Source organism: Periophthalmus magnuspinnatus, chromosome 6, assembly GCF_009829125.3.
Source record: "Periophthalmus magnuspinnatus isolate fPerMag1 chromosome 6, fPerMag1.2.pri, whole genome shotgun sequence".
Taxonomy (NCBI): Eukaryota; Metazoa; Chordata; class Actinopteri; order Gobiiformes; family Gobiidae; genus Periophthalmus; species Periophthalmus magnuspinnatus.
In genome coordinates, this window is record NC_047131.1 from 9,601,816 (window position 1) to 9,622,234 (window position 20,419).

At 39.3% G+C, this 20,419-nt stretch overlaps 1 protein-coding gene across 1 annotated transcript; it reads right to left on the minus strand.

Annotated features, from left to right (window-relative positions):
• Positions 1-1,839: 1,839 nt before the first annotated feature.
• Positions 1,840-15,413, minus strand: gpia (glucose-6-phosphate isomerase a). Its single transcript, XM_033968748.2, has 18 exons — positions 15,047-15,413; positions 10,744-10,834; positions 8,250-8,318; positions 7,103-7,222; positions 6,830-6,913; positions 6,332-6,478; positions 5,841-5,912; positions 5,688-5,732; positions 5,533-5,586; positions 5,363-5,423; positions 5,152-5,195; positions 4,707-4,859; positions 4,054-4,183; positions 3,841-3,917; positions 3,619-3,747; positions 2,563-2,638; positions 2,390-2,456; positions 1,840-2,205 (listed from the first exon to the last, which is right to left on the minus strand). The coding sequence occupies exons 1-18, from the start codon at positions 15,163-15,165 to the stop codon at positions 2,085-2,087; spliced, it is 1,659 nt and encodes a 552-aa protein (XP_033824639.1). The 5' UTR covers positions 15,166-15,413; the 3' UTR covers positions 1,840-2,084.
• Positions 15,414-20,419: the final 5,006 nt, after the last annotated feature.

The window sequence follows — 20,419 nt, forward strand, 5'->3', positions numbered from 1 at the left end:
TGTGGGATACCAAAGTACTTGTAACTGTCCTCAATGTCTGCTATTGTTCCCTCTGGGAGTGAGACCCCTTCTGTGTGGACTATCTCCCCCCTCTTTGCCACCACTTCAACAAGTTTCAAGCCTGAATGACACTCAAATGTCTGTGCTGTAGTTCCTTGTGGTGTGGATCAATGAGGCGACACCTCGCTTATTAAACGTACAGCTTGATGTCATCCATGTAGAGGAGGTGACTGATGGTGGCCCCATTCTTGAGTCCATAGCCAGTGTTGCTGATGATTTGGCTGAGGGGATTCAGACCTATGCAGAACAGCAGTGGGGACAGTGCGCCCCCTTGGAATATGCCACATTTGATGGTCACTTGTGCAAGTGTCTGGCCATTGGCCTCAAGGGTGGTTTTCCACAACCTCATCGAGTTTGTGTTGAAGGCTCTTAGAGTCCTGTTGATGTTGTATGGGCAAGCGCCATAACAGTGTGATCATTTATCTGATCTCAAACCAGGACCAAACCACGTCAAGCATGTACAGAGAATTATAGAGCCTTATAGGAGAGTAACCAAAACATAGTCAAGTAACTTCAAAATATTAATATTAAATTATTAAATCAGATCTATTCTGGAAAAAAATACTTTTCATGTTATAGTTGTTTCCTTCTCATTCTCCAACAGTACTCTTACTCAAGTAATACATAGTACAGAGTAACAGTACTCCTGCTTGAGTAAAAGTTGTGGTTCTTCTTCCCACTGAGTGAGTCTAAAGCAGTGGTTCTTAACCTTGTTGGAGGTACTGAACCCCACCAGTTTCATATTCACCGAACCCTTCTTTATTGAAAAATAAAATATTTTTTTCAAATTCAAGACATATGGATGTTTTACTGGTGCACAAAATGAACCGTGCATTAACATCACTGTGTTCAAAGAATAAAACCAGTACAATGCATGAACTCACAACAAATTACATACATACCTTTTTACAAAGACATGACTTTTTTTAATACTACCATACTCAAAAATTATTTTAATTTTTAACCTTATGTATTCCAATAATCAACTTATTGTATTTATGCTATTTATTATTTTTAACATTTTAACACACACCCATCACCTAATTTCCATCAGGATAGAATAATAATGAATATTTACTGCAAATCAGTGACTTCTGCTGTTGCCTTTGAGAGACCAGTTCAGAAATGCAGGGCTTCACCTTGGCCACTCTCATGTTATTTTCACAGCAAAGTCTGTTCTTTTTCCTCGTTTTTATGTCATTTTATGTCGTGCATTTGTCGAATTGGGACACGGCCAGCGTCTGGAGACGTTCGCAGTCCACGAATCATACGAGTCGGGTGCGTGTCTTGACCTCCACCGAACCCCTAGGGTTTGATCGAACCCAGGTTAAGAACCATTGGTCTAAAGTGACTGGAGCTTTATGTCAACAATATGAAAAGATTTGAACATTTGTGTTTCTTGCAGCTCATTTTTGTGTCTGTTTGAAAAGACCAGATTTAGTTCATTATTTAAAGAGGAGGTATTTTACTTCTATGGGGTAATAACACATAACATATTTAGATCACATTACCTTTTTATTGTTTTGAAAATACTATAATCGCCCAAAACAACATATTGCCATGTTTAATACATTATACTTTTTTAAGCTCTGAGTCTCCCGCCCCTTTGCTCTCCATGCTAAGTCACTCCCCCTTCAGAGTACCATCGTGACACAATCACATCAGGTTTGTCAAGTTGCTGTGTACAGTTTTGTTGCCAACAATAAGGAGGGTTTGAATAGTGCCAGGGAGAAACTGGTAATACTCCCTTTTTAAGTCGTAAAATGAAATAACCACCACTTGTTCATTTCAGTGACATAAAGACGTTTATTTTTATATTAATTTTCATTTTATTTTAAAGTCAGTGCTGCTTTAACCCCGAGCCTGTTTCTCACCTACAGTTTTCTGCACAAACACAGGAACCCAACATTCCCTTTTTAAAACAGAACTTTACAACAGCAATGATCACGACAAAGTGCACAAGGAGGAATGGAGGAAGCGGTTTCAGACAGACGTGGGAATTTTTGGAACGTTTCTAGAAATTTTTAGAAGTTTTTCTTGAGGAAGTTGATGAGTCCATTCGTGGAGGAATCGTGAGAAGAAACCTCAGAATCATCCTTCAGCTCCGGCTCAATCTTCTTCGCCAACTGTTTCCCGAGTTCAACACTGGAGGAAAAGAGGAAAAAACAAGGAAGTAATCATCCTCTGCATCCTCTACCCCTCTCCTCTAAATCGTCTGAATCCTCTGCACCCTCTGCTCCTCCCATACTCTCTTCTGTATCCTCTGCTCCATCTGACTCAACATAAAAGTAGACATAAACTAAAGCTAAAATAATGTCACAATACTGACCCCCACTGGTCGTAGCTGTTAATGTTCCAGATGACACCCTGGACAAAGATCTTGTGCTCGTACATGGCTGAAAACACAAGAAATTATACTCAAAATTAGTATTATCTAAAGTTGACCAATAAAGTGTTAATAGAACACTTTTACAAAAACATGAAAAACTAAATTGGACTGACCGATGAGAGCTCCCAAGACGAAAGGAGTCAGCTTCTTGAACACAATGGAGTTGCTCGGCTTGTTTCCTTCAAAAACCTTATGGGAAAAAATATACAGAATTACTCCATATGGTTCGTTTGTTTGTTTTGTCAAAAGTGAACAAGTAGAAGAAGAAAAGACTTATCATTTATTGAGTAATTTGTGATTTTGCAACAGATTTTTTTTTTTTTTTTTTTTTTTTTACAATTGACTACAGAAAAAGTGAAAAAAAATTAAGATCAATTTAACTCAACAGCAGTAATATTTGAGCTCAATGGATTTTTTTCATGTCCGATGCTGAAATCCTGTGTTTATTCTTGTGTGGGGGTGAATTCAATAATGTGTATACACTGCTCTAAATAAGATTATAACAAGGCAAAATGACATCTACGGCAACAATTTTGATCCACAGCCCCGTCTTAAAATGTTCATGATCCTGGGGTTTATATTTCACCATTCTGTCCGTAAATCAAGATGTGAACATTAATAAACAAATCAGGTGCCTTCTTTCACTGAAGTTGCTCCCACTAGCGTTACCAATGCTGTCAGTCAAACCTGTTGATAGGTGACCGCTTCCTGTCAAACCGGCGGTGCAGGTGGGAAGGGGCGTTACCTTCAACAGCCTCAATCTGTATTGGCTCTTTGGTTGCTATGATATTCGTGGTCAGAATTCCAAATATAGAACTCAGCTCTAAATTGGCCCCTATAACTGCTCTAGCCTCGATGAGCTTCATTTGACTGGAGCCAAACGCTGTGGGTGACATCACACTCACTTAGTCCACTTCTTACAGACAAAAGCAACCCAATATTTCAGTCCATCTCTACCCAATAATAGTTCTGATTTTATGTAAGTTGTCATTATTGCCTTGCAAAGTCCGCAGCTCTTCATCCCAAACCCTAACAACACGAAAACAAATGTGTAGGAAGAGAGGGAACAACCTGGTAAACCTGAAGAATTCTCAAATCCTCTCAGACAGATTTGTAAAAAAAAAAAAAACTCTTCATGAATCATGTGTAAAGTGTGTTGTAGGACTTACTTTGTGCGGCAACAGTTTATCCAAAGCATCTCCCTTCAGTCCTCCAGCCTCGAGTTCAGCCCGAGCTTCAGATGCCGTTTTCCCCTTCATTAATGCTTCAGTCTGGGCCAAGAAGTTAGCCACCAGGATCTGGACAAGACAGAGACATCAGGGGACTAACCCACAACCTCCTCACAGAGGGGAGGAGACAGGATAACCACTCTGCCACAGGGAAGGGGGTACCTTGTGATGGAGGTTGTTTCTGATTGGATGCTGGGACTGTGCTGGAATGAGGAAATCGCAAGGAATCATACGCGTTCCTAAAAAAATAATAAAAGTAAAACGATTAATAAACAGTACATTTGAGAAGCAGGCTGCACTAGCACTGATTCATGATTGGCTGCAGGCGCTGCGGTTTAGGTAGTGACCATTCAGATCAGAGAGAGTCCTTTTAACCTTGGTGTATGAGCTGGTAGAATGCGTGCTGTCCGTTGGTCCCTGGCTCGCCCCACACGATCGGCCCTGTGTGGTACTTCACTCTGCTGCCATCTTTAGTGATGTACTTCCCGTTGGATTCCATGTCGCCCTGGAAACAAACAAGCAGACTAAATTATTTTTTTTTAAAAGTCTGGCCGCTGACTAAACCCAAGAGAACCCGCCTATTCTGTGGACCCAGATCCTGCCCTTCCCTCACCTGGCTGGATGACCCCTACCCTATTCTGGATGAGACCCCCTCTGTCCCTTAGTCTTGAGTGGGCTCTTGTCCTACACACTGGGCCTGGTTCAGTCCATGGGCGTGGATATCTCCTTCACTGTGGTTCTTCAAAGTTTCTATTTTTTTCCCCTTTTTTAATTTACCAATTGCAAACATGGAATAACATGTTATTCTATATTGTGTTTTGTGCTGAGAGCTGATTGGCTGTCAGGGTTTTTGTGCCGAGAGCTGTGAGGGTGGTCTACTCTGCTTCACTTTTGTCTGAGAAATCAGTTCTGAACCTGTGCATGTCTGAAAACTCATGCATGTGAATACCAGAGATGTGTCAAAGGCTTTGAGTGAAACAGGGACAAGTTACATACATTCTTAAATATTTTTATTTTCTGTGTGTTACCTGTTGGAAGTACGCGGCAAAACGGTGCATGTACTGGTCGTAGGGCAGCAGCGCCTGAGTCTCTGCCCCAAACAGGTTTATGTACCAGACCCCGAGCATCGCCATAATGACGGGCACATTCTGAGCCAGGGGGGTGGATCTAAAGTGATTGTCCTACAGGAAACACCAAATATGTCAGTGGAATATCTCTCTGGGGCTCTACTGTTCAAAAGAAAGTTAAAGGAGGCAGGTTTTGCAAAATCGACTGTTGCTACAAATAGTGATTATAGTGGTGGTTTTAACAGCAACACAAATATTTGGTATCAGCACCCACACCAATGTATGCACTGCTGTTTCTAAATAAACTAAGACTCCAGGTTAAAAAAAAATATCACACAGCCATTTTTCACAAATAAAAAAACTAACAAAAAACTTTTAAAATTAAATTGATAAACATGAAACATACCATCCAGTGTGCTCCAGCCAGAAGCTGCTCAAAGTTTTCAAATCCTGAAATCGTGAAGAAATTAGGGTTAAAATAAAAGAGGTTTAATTTTATTCAAAGTTTTTTAAGATGTATATTTTATTTTTATTTTTTTTTCCTCAACTTACTTGCTAAATTTCAACATTGTGGAACAAATAATGTTCTACTATCTCTTATACTGCTGTGTGCGTACCTATGTGCAGAGCAATGGACAGACCGATCGCAGACCACAGGGAGTAACGGCCTCCCACCCACTGGAAAAAGAAAACATATCAATAAAATGTAAAGGAAATGTAGTAGTAATAATAATAATAATAATAATAATAATAATAATAATAATAATAATAATAATACTTGACTCACATCCCAAAACTCAAACATGTTTGCAGTGTCAATGCCGAAATCTCTCACTTTTGCCTAAGGAGTTAACAAAAACAACAACATTAATTTATTTTTTTATCATTTTTTGTAGTTTTAAAACAAGTTAAAATGGTGCACTTGGTATAAATGCTACGCACTGCGTTGGTGGACAGGGCCACAAAATGTTTAGCCACAGCTGATGCCTGTAGAGAGAAAGTCCTGATTAGCTCATGTGTCAGCGTGTGTTAGCATGTAGCATGGTTAGCTTGTGACGTTTGATCTGTGAGGGATACAGATCAGGTTAAACTCACATCCTTCGCCGTTGTGAGGAACCACTCTTTGGCTGACTCTGCATTGGTGATGGTCTCCTGGGTCGTGAATGTCTGGGCACAAAAATCACCAAAAAAATTTACAAATAGAATTTCTATTCTTTCAAATTTTAGACAGAATTATATGAGCTAGTCCTTATAAACTTAGCCAGTTTTAAGTGCATATGACAGGTTAGACTACACATTTCTTTTATTATTTTGGTGGAGTTCCTGGTTGGACACAGACAGCAGATGTGAAATCATAGAGGTAACTGTTACCAAGCAACCATAATGTAAACAAAGACCAAACTCAGGCACAACCTTCCTGTATTTTTGTACTTTTCAAGTCATAATTACAAAAACATGAAAACCATATGCACTTAAGCTGAAGACACACAGCCTGCTCTCCATTATAAAGAGTACTTTTGTAGTAAACACAGTAATACTTGTCTTACCTAAGATGCAATTATTAAAGACAGTAGTAGAATTTTTACCTTTGATGCGATGATAAACAGTGTAGTCTCAGCGTTAAGTTGGTTGAGGGTTTTGGCCATGTGAGTCCCGTCGATGTTTGACACAAACCAAACATTTGGCCCTCCGGCTGAGTACGGCTTCAACGCCTCAGTCACCATCAGGGGGCCCTAGAGAGCACAGACAAATAGATGTACTGTTATTATATACAGTGTAATGCCTGTCTGCCCCCTGTCTGCCCCCTGTCTGCCCCCTGTCTGCCCCCTGTCTGCCCCCTGTCTGCCCCCTGTCTGCCCCCTGTCTGCCCCCTGTCTGCCCCCTGTCTGCCCCCTGTCTGCCCCCTGTCTGCCCCCTGTCTGCCCCCTGTCTGCCCCCTGTCTGCCCCCTGTCTGCCCCCTGTCTGCCCCCTGTCTGCCGAACACAAGCAGTTTGTGATTACATTGCGCTCTATGAGAAAAATCATTTCTGGGCAGGAAGGATTTTTTCGTTGTAGTACCAATGAGTGGCCACTCAGTACTCACCAGGTCAGATCCTCCGATGCCGATGTTAACCACGTCTGTGATGGACTTCCCACTGAAGCCTTTCCACTCTCCACTGCGCACTCTCTGAAACAACAAACACCAAACATAAAGAGTAAGAGACTGTAGTCACAGGTGCCCTGGGACAGACCGGAGAAAACAATAATGAAAGCAACATGAAATACACAAAGAGCTACAATAAACTGTAAACAAACTATTGGTTAATGTCCATAATTATAAGTACAGCCTGTGTTAAAAGCTCAGGTGAGTCCTTACGTGGCAGAAGGCCTTCATTTTCCCCAGGACGCGGTTCACTTCTGGCATCACGTCTTTCCCGTCGACGAGGATCGGAGAGTTTGAGCGATTCCGAAGTGCAATGTGGAGCACCGAGCGACCCTGTAAAACAAAACAAGAGTAAAACTGGGATTAGCTGTTAACACTGACATACATGTGTGGCCAATGACAATATCCTGCAAACAATATTATTGATTGGAGTATTTTCAATCAGATGCCCGTCCTGAAGCAAGTACCACATTAGTGTGACTATAGTGGGGATGAAGTGTTTTGCCCAAGGATACCACAACAGCATCTAACAACACCTCAAGCCAGGATCAAACCTGCGACGATTCCTCCCATGATCTCCTCCACAAACAGAAGGGCTTTGTCAGAGCGAGTGATGTAACAGTGCATCAGAATGGCTTCCTTTTTGTGCTGAAGTGTCACACTCTGAAATGACCTGTTTTTGTGCTGAAGGGTCAAATAACCTGTGAATGTGCAGAGTCACAGTGAGCTCTATACTTCTACTGTGGGTACTTATGGGACAATTACAAACTGGATTTAATTGTAGAATCTGGCACCCCAAAGTTATGAGTAAAATCAATATTAGAATTGGAACATTCCTGCGTTTACAACCCGAAAAACAGAATTATGTCTACATCTGGTGGCATAATGTGTAATGTGCTACTGTATTCGACTGACTAGCCTTCTACATTCTGTTCAAATGCACAAGTCTGGAGCTGCACCATACTGCGTGCCTGCATTTGACCCTTCAGAGTCTCTGGGTTAAACCTCCGTTTGACTTATCCTTTGGCGTCTCTGGGTTAAACCTGGGTCAGGAGCAGTGGGACCCATCTCCAGACCTTGAGCCAGAAGATTTAACTTGTGGATGTTTTGGGTTGATGGGGGAAACCAGAGTGCCCGGAGGAAACCAACCCAGACAAATGGAGAACATGCAAACTCCACACAGAAAGGCCAAGGATTTGAACCAGAAACCTTCAAACTGTGAGGTGTTTATGCTAGTCAGCCACCATGCCAGTGGTGGAATGGAATGGTCCAATAACAGCATCTTATTTCTGAAATATTCTTAGGCTCTGAATATTCAGAACCATATCATATTGAGTTCATATACAATGTTTGAAATTACCTCTGTGAAGTTGATCTTTTCTCCTGAGAACATCTTGTCCCTGGCCTCCTCCACTCCTCGAGACTGGGCCTGGACACAAAACACAGGAATGACTTGTTTGTTTATTAAAGAAGGGATATTAGGCAAAATCTGCTTGTTTGGAGCTTTCTACCATGTTATAATGTTGTTCCTCCATTAACAACATGGCTGAAGAGATTTTACATATTGTCCATGCATGTTTGAGTAATCTAGAGATCTCTCCCAGGTTCTAATCGAACCCTCCTTACAGTTGGCTCTAAGATTCTGCGCAATGCTCCGCCCATAAACCTACGACACCCATGCTCCCACATGACAATTCTCCATAAATATACTAAAGCAGGATACAAAACTGTACACGACAACTTCACAAACCTGACACGATTTGCAATAGTTTCAATAGAGGGACGCACGCTGATTATTATGTGATAGTGCTCTGAAGGGGAAGTTACTCAACGGTGGGAGCAAAGGCAGGGGGAGTCATAAAACAAAACAATAACTTTATTTGTATAGCACTAGCAAGCAAAGAGCCAGTTTGGAACAAGGCTGCTGAAGATAACGTCCCTTCCTGCCCGCTTCGCTGGTTTAGCAGGGAGCAATCGCTTAGCAACGCTGTCAATCAAACCTGTTGCTAATGCTAGCGGGAATGACCTCAGGGAAAGAAGGTGCCTGATTTGTCAGTTATTAATGTTCATATATTGATTTACGGACAAAATAGCAAAATAAAAATGCCAGGATTATTTAGAGCACGTTAATATGAACATTTTAAGACCAAAATAATGAGTCTGACAGCAGCACTTAGAGGTGTAAAAGTTTTACAATAGAAAGCAAATTGGAGCCAGAGTCGATGGAGCTTGAGGTGCACTTTGCTCACTTCCTATGGAGGAGCAGGTTAGCTATGTCCATTCATATATACAGTCTATGGATATTCTGCATAAATACTGCTAACCCTGTAGTTTAGATCTGCACAAACATGTTCTGAAATGTGATTCGTGTCTTAGTTTGTCAGTTTCAGTCTTTTGTCAATTCTTCTGGCGGAGTTTAAAATGTGAACTTTGAACAGAATATTATTAAAACATAAATTGCAAATCTAATCCTAGTGCTTGTCTGAAATCAACTCTTAAAAATGACTTATATTTTCTAGCAGCTGATATTTCATTTCTCTAACAAAACCCCAAAATTTCCCAACAGCCAAACTTTGTACAATACACAATCTGTCTTTGTGAAACCTTCCTCTTTCCAGACAGGAACCAGGAAGTAGCGGTGCCATTGTTGGCACACGGTTAGCAGACGGTTAGTGCGAGGTTAGGGCAAGGTTAGCTTCCATTGGCTTATTGTCTCACATTTGACAACACAAAGCGGCCACGATGGAGCAACGATAAAGCAAGAAATAGTTTAGAAAGAAAGTTTCGCAAAAGGGAGAGAGGAGAGATAAAAAGGGAGAAGAGAAGGCACAATGGAGGAGTGTTTGAGATTTTGACAAGATATGGAAAAGGACAGAAGTGAGGGAGAGAGATAAAAAGAGAGGGGGATGTTTGACAAGATATGAAGAAAGAAAGAGGAAAGAGATAGAGAGAGGGAAAAATAGCAGTGTGTTTTTGAGTTGAGAGTGTGAGAGGGGGAGAGAGAAAGACATGGAGAGGTAAAAGGGGAAAAGAGAGTTTGGAGGGAAGGGAGGGTTGACAAGATATGGAGAGGGAGAGAGGATAAGGAGAGAGAAGAGGGGGCAATGGCAGACTTTGACAAGATATGAAGAAAGAGGAGAGAGCTACAGTGAGAGAAGAAGAGAGAGGGAACAATGGAGGAGCACTTTTGACTTTGACAAGAGGTGTAGAGTGTGAGAAGAGGGAAAGGTAAAAGAAAGTAGGCAGGGTTTTATAAAAGAGGGAGAGCAGAAGAGAAGAGAGAGCAGAGAGAGGAGGTGGTAGGGGGCAATGGAGGAGTGTTTGGGAGTTTGAGATACAGAGGGAAAGGGAGAAAGAATAGAGGCAAAAATAAGAGGGAAGAGAGAATGGTTTAGAGAAACATATGGTGAGAAAGAGGGAGAGAGAAGAGGAAAGGAGTGAGAGAGAGTGTAAGTATTTAAACATGCAAGTATGAAGTAAAGAGAAAGGGAGAAATAAAGGGGGATCGAAGTGAATGAAAGAGGACAGAGTGGGGTAAAAGGGGGGGTAGAGAGGGACAGAAAGAGGGGGTAGAGAAAGAGACAAAGAGAGAGAGATGGCAGGATAGGTAGAGTGAGAGCGTGAGAGAGAGTGAGAAATTGGATTAAAGAGGATCATGTCTTTTCATTACTGAGCTCCAGGCTTATGGCAGGTCACCAGTTTAAAGGAACAACGCCGTGTTTTCAACCTGCATTAAACATGTTAGAGTAAACACACACACTAGGGTCATGTGGAGTCAAAGTTCACACTCTTCCCTAAATAGAGCACTAAACTAAAGAGGAGCCATGCCGCCATCTTGTTTTGCCGACACATACCAGAGCGAACAGCATAGCCATGATGTCTTCGCTGATGAGATTTTTGGAATAGTCGAGAAGAATTGGTCCATCGTCGGTTTCCAGAGTGGTGCTGTGAAAAGACAGATATTAGTTTAATAATCACAGTGACTTTTATTTATTTTTTGGTTAAAGGCATAGGGCTGACCAGCACAAGAATGATCAAAAATAAAGTTTAGAAAATGTTTATATCACTAAAGTGGTAACATACAATAGGATTTACCAAAAAAAATCCCAAAACTTCCATTTAACTTAGTGTGTAGAGGCCTCTCATAATAATCACTAAATCCACTTATCATTCAGTAGAAAAGAGAAATACAACTATATCTGAAGGGAGGAGTTAACTACACGTAAACTAAAAACATCTATTGTTTACAGTTTCTGTTTGTAGGCTCTGTCTATTGCGTTACCCTAATTCTGCCCCTAATGAGCAATTTCACACATGTTAGCATCCTGGCTAACCCTATTGTTTTCTTTGTTTTGCTTTGGGTCATTATAAGGCAGAGTCCACCAGCAATCTGACCAGAACCGAAGATGAGAAGCCAAATGTCTTCACTTCCACAACTTATGTCCAGTTCACTGATTTTATATTTTTCTTTTGCTATGGATCAGACCTGAACGACAGATTACACAGACATCTTCTTGTTCACTATATTATAAATGGAATAATTAATTTTGGGGGTCAATATTTACTGTGGGACTTTTTCTTTGTAGTAGTGGGAATATTTTGGTTATTTTTTCTGCAGTATGAGCAGATTTGAGCTGTAGAAGATTGAAATATGAACTAAAATTGCACAAACTAATTACTTAAGCGAGGCATCTTGCTGTTCATTTATACAGCTCAACAAATTACAAAAGCATATTCCGAATGTAGAATATTGTTAATAAATAATTCTGCTTCATGTTTTGGTTTCAATATAATCGTTTATCGTCTGTATTTACTTGAGCAACAAATCGCACTTCTGAATGTGAGGGTGAGAGAGGTAAAGGGAGACAAGTTTGACAAGATATGAAGAAAGAGAGAGGAAAGAAAGATTGCACAATGGAGGAGTGTTTTTGAGTCTGATGAGATGTTAAGATTGTGAGAAGAGGGAAAGGAGAGAGGGAGAGATGTAAAAGAGGGGGGAGAAAAGAAAGCGAGAGCAGAGAGAGGGCACACTGGAGGACTCAGAGTTGGACAGAGAAGTGAGGGAGAGAGAGGCAAAGGGAGAGGCAGAGTGTTTGACAAGATATGAAGAAAGAAAGAGAAGAGGAGGGAGAAGAGAGTTTGGCAAGATATGGAGAGGGACAGAGAGGTAAAGAGGGGCAGAGAGAGGAGGGGGAAATGGAAGTGTTTGACATATGAAGAAAGAGAGGAGAGATAAAGAAGGAGAGGGAACAATTGAGAAGTGTTTTTGAGTTTGACAAGATATGGAGTGTGAGAAGAAGGAAAGAGGTGTTCCCATGACAGGCCCAAGTGTGTATGACAGGGTTTTAATTCTATAGTCTATCATTTTGACTTTACTCGGTCGGGTAATCGCTGTTGTAAATAGAAAATATAGCTTTACACCAATCATGTGCCATTTTGTGAAGAAAGGTTTTAAAATATGTTGCAAATGACAAGAAGCAGAGAGTTTTAAGATGCTGAATCCACCTCGAGTAAAAGCCGATTATGGTGATGGAAAAACAATTATAACATGGTTAAAGTCCACTTTTTTCTTTGCACTATTGGAAAGTTTTGGGTTATTTTTTGGCTTTATGATAAGATTTAAGCTGGAAAATGCTGAATAAATCACTCATTAAAGATACGAACTAAAGTGTTTCATTCTGCTGTTTATTTATTCCAGCTCGTGTTTTTTTTTTTTTTTTTAAACAATATTGTAGATTTAGAATAGTTTTTTGGGAATAATTCTACTTCAGGGTTTTTGTGTCATTGGCATAAATTAGTTTCAATATTATCCTTTATCATCCATTTTTAAAAATCAATATATCGCACTTTAAAATTTGTTATCGTGACAGGCCTAGCATCATGTCACCATAAGCAACATTAAAAAGGAAACAGGAAGTGCATGTAACCTGTTTTACACAACAGGACCTTCAGTAAAACCTCTGGCTAAATTTATTTCCTTTGTATTACCACGTGTGCAGACATCTCCTGTACATGACTTTACATGTAGTTAGCAGTACTGATCTAAGACTGACTCACTGGGGAGAGGGTTTATGGGTGAATGACTTTATGTGCACAGTATGAACAGAACAAATAACACTTATAATGGGAGACTGGGAACGTGAGTAAAAGTTATTTCACTGATAGTGTTTTTTCTTAATACCCTCAAAGACAAGTTGCAATATTACCCATTAAAAAAAAAAAAAGATATTCATTTACTTTACTGACAAATTTAAAATGTCACACAATTACTGCTACCTCAACTGACCTTTAGTCTCATCATTTGGTACAGAAAAGCAGTCAGGTTATAGCCAGTTTGCCACTGGGCAGCTGTGGCTAGACGTGACAGTACATCTGACCCTCTCTTCTGCATCCTCTGCTCCATCTGACCCCCTCCTCTGCATCCCCTGCTCCATCTGACCCTCTCCTTTGCATCCCCTGCTCCATCTGACCCTCTCCTCTGCATCTTCCATTTCATTTGACCCCCTCCTCTGCATCATTTGCTCCATCTGACCCCCTCCTCTGCATCATTTGCTCCATCTGACCCTCTCCTTTGCATCCCCTGCTCCATCTGACCCTCTCCCCTGCTCCATCTGCTGTTTGGTGTTTTGTTGGCATATATTCTCTCTCCCTCACGGTTATTTCTGACTCAGAAGAGGAGAGTGCCGCGGTGCACGTACACACACGGGGACTTTACGTAAACGCGCATGAACCAAAAAGACTGAGGGGCACAAAGCAACACGCTGGAATCTGCACAAAATGTACCAAAGCACCAACGAGGCTAGAAGGATGCTATACAAGAAGTTAAACCAATAAGTACGATTGATATTGGCGATAATTGTTTGTTCCCCATTTATCCATTATGAAACACGGAGCTGTCAAAATTCATTAACTTGGCTATTCTCTCCAACATCCACCACGTTCAAGTTATTTTAATAATAAAAACTGTTTAAGTATTAAAACTTTGTACGTTTTTAAAGTGTACTGTATGCAGGAGGAAGCTTGTAAAGATAATTTCAATATCAAGTTTTTCAGCCATAATAAAGTTAATTAGCGCTTTATAATGAGTTAGCCTCATTAGCATACTTAGCATATGTGTTAGCTAGTCAGCAGTTAAGATACTCAACAGGTAACTAACTTTTGATTTCATTCGTCTTCTTAATATTAAAAAAAATACACCACATATATATTTACACGGATGATAAACCATTACACAGTAAGCTTTAATGGCAAGAAATTAGCAAATTACCCAAGAGATAAAAGTAAGAATCATTTCCTCCACTACTTCATTTCATTACAGGAATTTTGGAATACATCCAATATTGTCTCGTTAAACCTCAACTAAAATGTCTTCACCTCGTTATACACACATTCTTTAATACCCCCAGCTTTTGTTAAAACTATCTAAAAGGAAACCACTTTTAGGAATTGGGCGTTTAACCTACAAGAAAATAATGTAAAATCTAATAATTATTACGGTGTCCGATAATGGAACCTGTGACATTAGCGTTTAGCATTAGCAGGCTAGCGCAGTTACCGAACTCACTCACAAATCAAGTCTGACACTTCATCATAACGATTTAAATAATCTAGGTATAATCACTTAAAGGACGATAGATACTTGATGTTAATTTCTAAAGCGGATAATACGAAAGAAGCGAAAACGTGCAGAAATTAAACGATGACCTTGCGATTCACTTCAGACGTGATGCACACTTCTAGCTAACGATACAATACAAACCAATTACTACTTTAAAGGCGAATAAAAGTAGTTAAAGTGGTTTGAATGACTGCGCCTGCTTTTGCCTGGAGGTATTTTAAAGGCCAAGCACGTGTGTCTCAACAATAATTCACTTAAATTTCAGTCACGTTTCAGAAATGCTCTCCCCACGCCCACCAAAACGCTCCCAGCCAAACCAGGACTAAACCAGGACCAAACCAGGACTAAACCAGGACCAAACCAGGTCTAACCCAGGACTACATCTGGACTAACCCAGGACTACATCTGGACTAACCCAGGACTACATCTGGACTAACCTAGGCCCGAACCAAGTATGAAACATGACCAAGCTAAACCAAGTCTAGAGGGGCCATGAGCTGGTCCAATGAGCTCCAAGACGCACATCCAAAATCGTTCACCTGAATTTGGAGAACCGGCCCGGGTCACTGTCAAACATCTCCCGCATGTTCAGGCTCGAAGCATTGGCTTGGTACCACTGCTGCAGCTTGTTGAAGTTAGGATCGTTAGAAAGTGCCATTTTGTTGGTTATTAGTGGTGGATCTTTGAGCGGTAATGTGCAGAGGCAGTCCCCGTGGTCTGGTTACTGCGCGCTGGGTAAGTTGGTCCGTAAGTCCGGCTGGTCTGGAGGTTCTGGAGGTTTGAAAGTGGTAAGAGGAAAATTACAGATGGAGGCAGTAGCAGCAGGATGGAGAGCGGTGCAAAGTGGACAGACTGTGCGGGAAGAGGGGAGGACCAAGGCGGGCCAATTAGAGCGCAGAGCCGGCCCAGGCACTGCGGTGACCACGCCCACGGATGACAAGGACAAAACAGACAGGAGCACGAGCCCATTACAAGACATTTATTAGGAGAATAAAATCATCTCTTTAATTATTTAGCCAAGAATGCATTTTTATATAACCCAATAATTGCTTGTTGTTGATTCAGGCTACACTTTGTTATGCTATTACATGTAATTCTAGTAGTAGTATCAGAAGTAGGCCTAGGGTAATATTTTTCATTTAGGTAGGCTACTAGAACTCCACCAAAGCTATAAAAATGTACACCTTTTAATTAACAAGTCAAATTTTGTTCAATTTATCTAGTGTGATTAACGACATACATAGACAGGACGTCATCAGAAATTTGGGAGCCCGGTGCAAGAAGCTTCACTTACGCCCCCCTCTAATATAAATAAATAAATAGGAAGAGAGTCAAATATTAGGCCCCTAAGACCCTGGGGCCGGGACAACAGACCTCTTTGTCCCCCTGTCAACTCAGCTCTACATAGGTACAGATATCCAGTATTTGTTTTAATGTGGTGTTCAATAATAACAGATGGCGATACCATTATTTTAAATCTATGGCAAGGCCCACAAATTAGGTAAATTTGTTGCAGTTCAAAGTTCACAAATTAACTTTTCACTTTTGTTTAAAATTAAAGACAACATGTATTTTCTCTAATATTTTACTTGTAGTTTTTATGTTGATTCATTTTAACGCATTATCCAATTCTGTACGGGCCTAACACAAATGTGATTTTTTTCCAATACTGATACATGGGCATTTTTTATTTTTTTTCCCTGGATATCAATGTACTCACGGATAAAGAGTCCACACTTAACCAGCTCTTCTCAAATGTTTCCTGCATAATCCTAAAATATTTGTCAGCCTAAGTACCACCAGGTCTAGACCAAGACTAAATAAGGTCGAGAGAAGGATGCCATCTTGGGGACTTGGGGTCAGGTATGAGTCACTGTGATTGAGCAACAACAGGAAAAAGAAATAACAGATTTGAAAAGTAAACATGAACTTGGCCCGTGTTATCTCCGTCTCTACTCTGCTGTTGAAGAGTGGCCAAAATGGTGTGTTACTTTAAAGTTCAAACCAAGTACAAATAACAATACAAATTTAATTAAAACACCTTCAACCGATGGTAAATCAAACTAAAGGCTTAAAACTCATGAAAATATATATGGCTAACAGTTATATTTCTATTAAAGAGGCACCATGTAACTTTTTTGTTCAAGGGTCCATCACCTACTTGTTGCTATGGAAAGCTCTCCAATATGGCAATTAAACTTGCGTACCTCACATGTATTCAGATAGTTTTTATTCAAAGATATTTAGCTCAAAGATATCTTGAAAAACCTGCATTCTTATTGTGAGCGGGGGCTTGCCACTCCATAAATTTTACCTGTAACTCGGCATAGTGGCATCACCTGTTTGTCTCCATAGAGATAGACAAGTCTAATACCATTCTGTGGAAAACATCTTCAAGATGACAAGAAAGTGGAAAAGTTACATGGTGCAGCTTTAGTATAAAAATCGATGTGAATGAAGCGTGGCGTTCTCTGTTCTAAAAGTGTCTTCAGGATGCTGAGGTCATGATCCAAGACAGAAGTATTTAAAGCTCTGAGGACGACTCTGCACTGCTCTGAACCTGCCTCCTCCCACCCCATTTACAACCAGCAGTGCAACACAACAAAGTCATAGTAGGCAAGTACTGTACTTAAGTAATGTACAGATAACTAAAATTTATACTTAAGTACATTTTTTTTAATTGGTACTTCTACTCCACTGCATTTTTTTTAAACTGGATTGGAAAGTAAAAGTACCTAGTAAAAAAGACCTGCTGCAAACAAAATTAAAACCTATTGATTTAATTGTTTCTACTCAACAAAATTCAGCTTAAATCTTCATCAAAATCACTACATTTGAAGCACTATTAAATCTCAAAATCTGCTTGAAATACTTTTACTCTAAGCTATTTCTTAAAAAAGGTACTTAAGTAGATTCTTTCAACAAAATTGAGTACACCACTGTTTATATCGCAGAGCTTCCCGAAGTGTGGTTCGCGAGCACAGAGGTGGCCAGCCTTGGAAGTTTTCTTTATAAAATGTTGACAGTGTATTTTAATAACGATTAAATAAAAAACAGCACAATGTCGTGAAATTAGTTAAAATAACACAATTAAACCTGTTGATTATTTTGGGGGGGCCCTGTCTGAAAGGCTTGGGATGCACGCTGATTGTTTTGTACTAGCACTTTGAGCAGGGAGCGACTTAGCACAGAGAGCAAAAGGAGGGGAAACTCAGAGCACCAAAAACAAAAGTGCAAGTTATAACATGTCAATACGTTGTTTTGGGTTAATATAGAATAAAAGTAAACATGGTGATCTAAATATGTTAATACCCCATAGAAGTAAAATACCCATCTTTAATACAAAAACAACTCCCGACAGCTTTGGTCTTCTACTGTTTATTCCAGCAGTACATTTTAAAAGGTTGCTTCAAAATGGCTTTGTGTTAATGGAAAGTCAACTATATCATATATACGGATCTGGGCTTTTGACCCTCCAAGGAATTATACTGGATTTGACAACCTCAGGACAAAAATACAGCGACAAAAACACAATTTATCCCCAAAAAAAGTGCTTCACTACTTTTACTTTTTTTTTTTTTTTTTTTTGGCCAAATTTAACAAACAAAAAGAATTTCAGAGACTGTTCTTTGTCAAATATTCCTTTTTTTTGTATTGCTAGAACTATTCTGCTACAGGTAGTTGACATCGATATCTTCAGATGTGTTGAGTTTTGCAGTGTTTTGGGTCAAAGTTAGTGGCTTCAAGTGGAGTTTTTTGTATTTAAATATCTGGGGTGCAAGCTAGGAGATTTTTAGAGCCAAATTATTCATGAATTCTAAGTTTAATTTGTGAATAAATGTGTATTTGAACCAGATTCTGTTGGTCAAATATGGCTCGTTTTGGCAGTGGATTGAATTTCCAAAATATACATATATATTATAAATACTGTAAACTGTAAATAGTTTAAATAAAGATCTGATTTGTATGATTTTTTTTAATCTTTTTTTTTACTTTTAAAATTGCATGAAGAATTATAATTTGAAACAAGTAGTTTTGTTTTGTTTTTTTTTTTAACTTGCAAAGACATTACAATATATATAATTAATTCAAACCACGTAATTTAAAGTTGCACTACGTAGCTTTTCTGGTCGAGGGTCTGCTACCTTCTCGTCTCCATGGAGATGTAATTGCTTTGCCAGAAATGTTCCTCAATATGGTTTTGGATTTACATCTACATGCAAACCAGCAGATGTTAAAACAGGGTCAATTTTAGCAAACGTAGCAACAAAAAAAAAAAAAAACACCTTAAATAATCGACGGAAGATGACAGAGTTTAATGTCATACTGCGGAACATTCCAGGCAAGACAACATCATCTTCATGGAGACAAGCAAATGAGAGAGATCACCAGAAAAGTTACACAGCAAACCTCTAAAATGATTAAAACAAAACAGCTCCAAAAATCTCCTAAAATGCAGCCAAAGGTTTGTGTGTTTTTGAAGTTCCCACTGTGGAACTATGGCTTGTTCTGTTTTATAAAACTGTGTTTCCCAAAGACAACCCATCCCAAACTTTACATTAACATTTTATTATCATTAAAAAGTGCAGTGAACTTCATCTATTGGTTGAACAGTTGGCGAACTTCAGCACCTCAACTATGCCAAAATGTACTGGAAACTGAAAAAGAAATACTGACTTTTGCCCAAAGCCCGGTTAGCTCGAGAGACTAAATTAAATGTATATGAGCGCCTCTACAACAGCTCCCTATCACAAACACAATTAGAATAACTACTAATCTAAATATTTTTAAATTGACTTAAAAATTGTCAGAAAAGTTACAAGTTTTCAATCCTTTGTCAGTTATAGTTATGTAAATGAGCAGTTCCTATTTAATTTAAGTTCAAGAATACACTTTAGCGATTACTTTATGAACGCTATGCTAGGGGTATGATTAGCTACCTAAAATGTATAAATAATCACATTTGTCACTTACTGATCAAATCCTTGGGAGAAGTACTCATTTTGTTTTGGAAATTACATTTTTGGGGAGACGATATGATCTGAAGTTAGGTGAAATTTTGACATTTTTACTTTTTTCAAAATTTGCAAGTTATAATACAAATCTGGAATGATCAAATAGGCTTAACACGTTTATACCTTGATGACGAAAGAAGTTAAAGTTTCTTGGAAGAAGCTATGAAAACTCTAAATGTTCAGTTGTTAGCTCAAACTAATTATTGAGCTAATTTACATACATATTTTCAAGTGAAATCTGAATTATAGATCGAGTACTTTTGAATATTGTAGCTCATGGCAATTCATTTAGCTTTTCAAATGGTTTAAGTGTCAGTTTCTATCTTAAAGCTCCACTATGGAACTTTCCTGGTGGAGTGTCTGCCAAAGATGTCATTGCTTTTCCCAGAATATTCCACAATATGGCATTAAATTGATCCATCCACACAGAGACGAGCAGGGCCAAGTTACAGGTTAGATCTGTGGAAAGGCGACCTTGCTCACAGTATAAATGTATGTTTTTTTAACAAGGCTATAAAAACGGCTGTAATTTAGTCAATGCATCATGGACAAGTTTAATGCCATACTGCAGAACATCAGAGATGAAGGAAAAACAACACCATGGCAACAAGCACCAGGAAAGTTACATAGTGCAGCTTTAATGGTTTAAAAATGTTACATTTTGTTTTTTTACAATTACTAAAATCTCATTATCTTGTTATTTTTAAAGGTCTAAGCATGGCCTAATATTAAGATGAATATTTTACATTCAAATTAAGAAAAATTAACTGTTTGGGCAGGAAACTGAAAACTCCGCTCTACAATACAAGACTTGCATCATTTTTAACTACACATTTACAAAAAAACTAACCAAAAACAAGCTGAAAAAGTGAAAAAGTACAGCGCTTAAGTCAAACA

Coding starts and splice junctions, on each gene's coding strand:
- gpia (XM_033968748.2), bottom strand. CDS start 15,165: ATGGCACTTTCTAACGATCCTAACTTCAACAAGCTGCAGCAGTGGTAC. Junction 4,184..4,706: donor TTGCCGCGTACTTCCAACAG/GTAACACACAGA, acceptor GTTTGTTTCCAG/GGCGACATGGAATCCAACGG. Junction 2,206..2,389: donor AACAGCTACGACCAGTGGGG/GTCAGTATTGTG, acceptor CTTTTCCTCCAG/TGTTGAACTCGGGAAACAGT.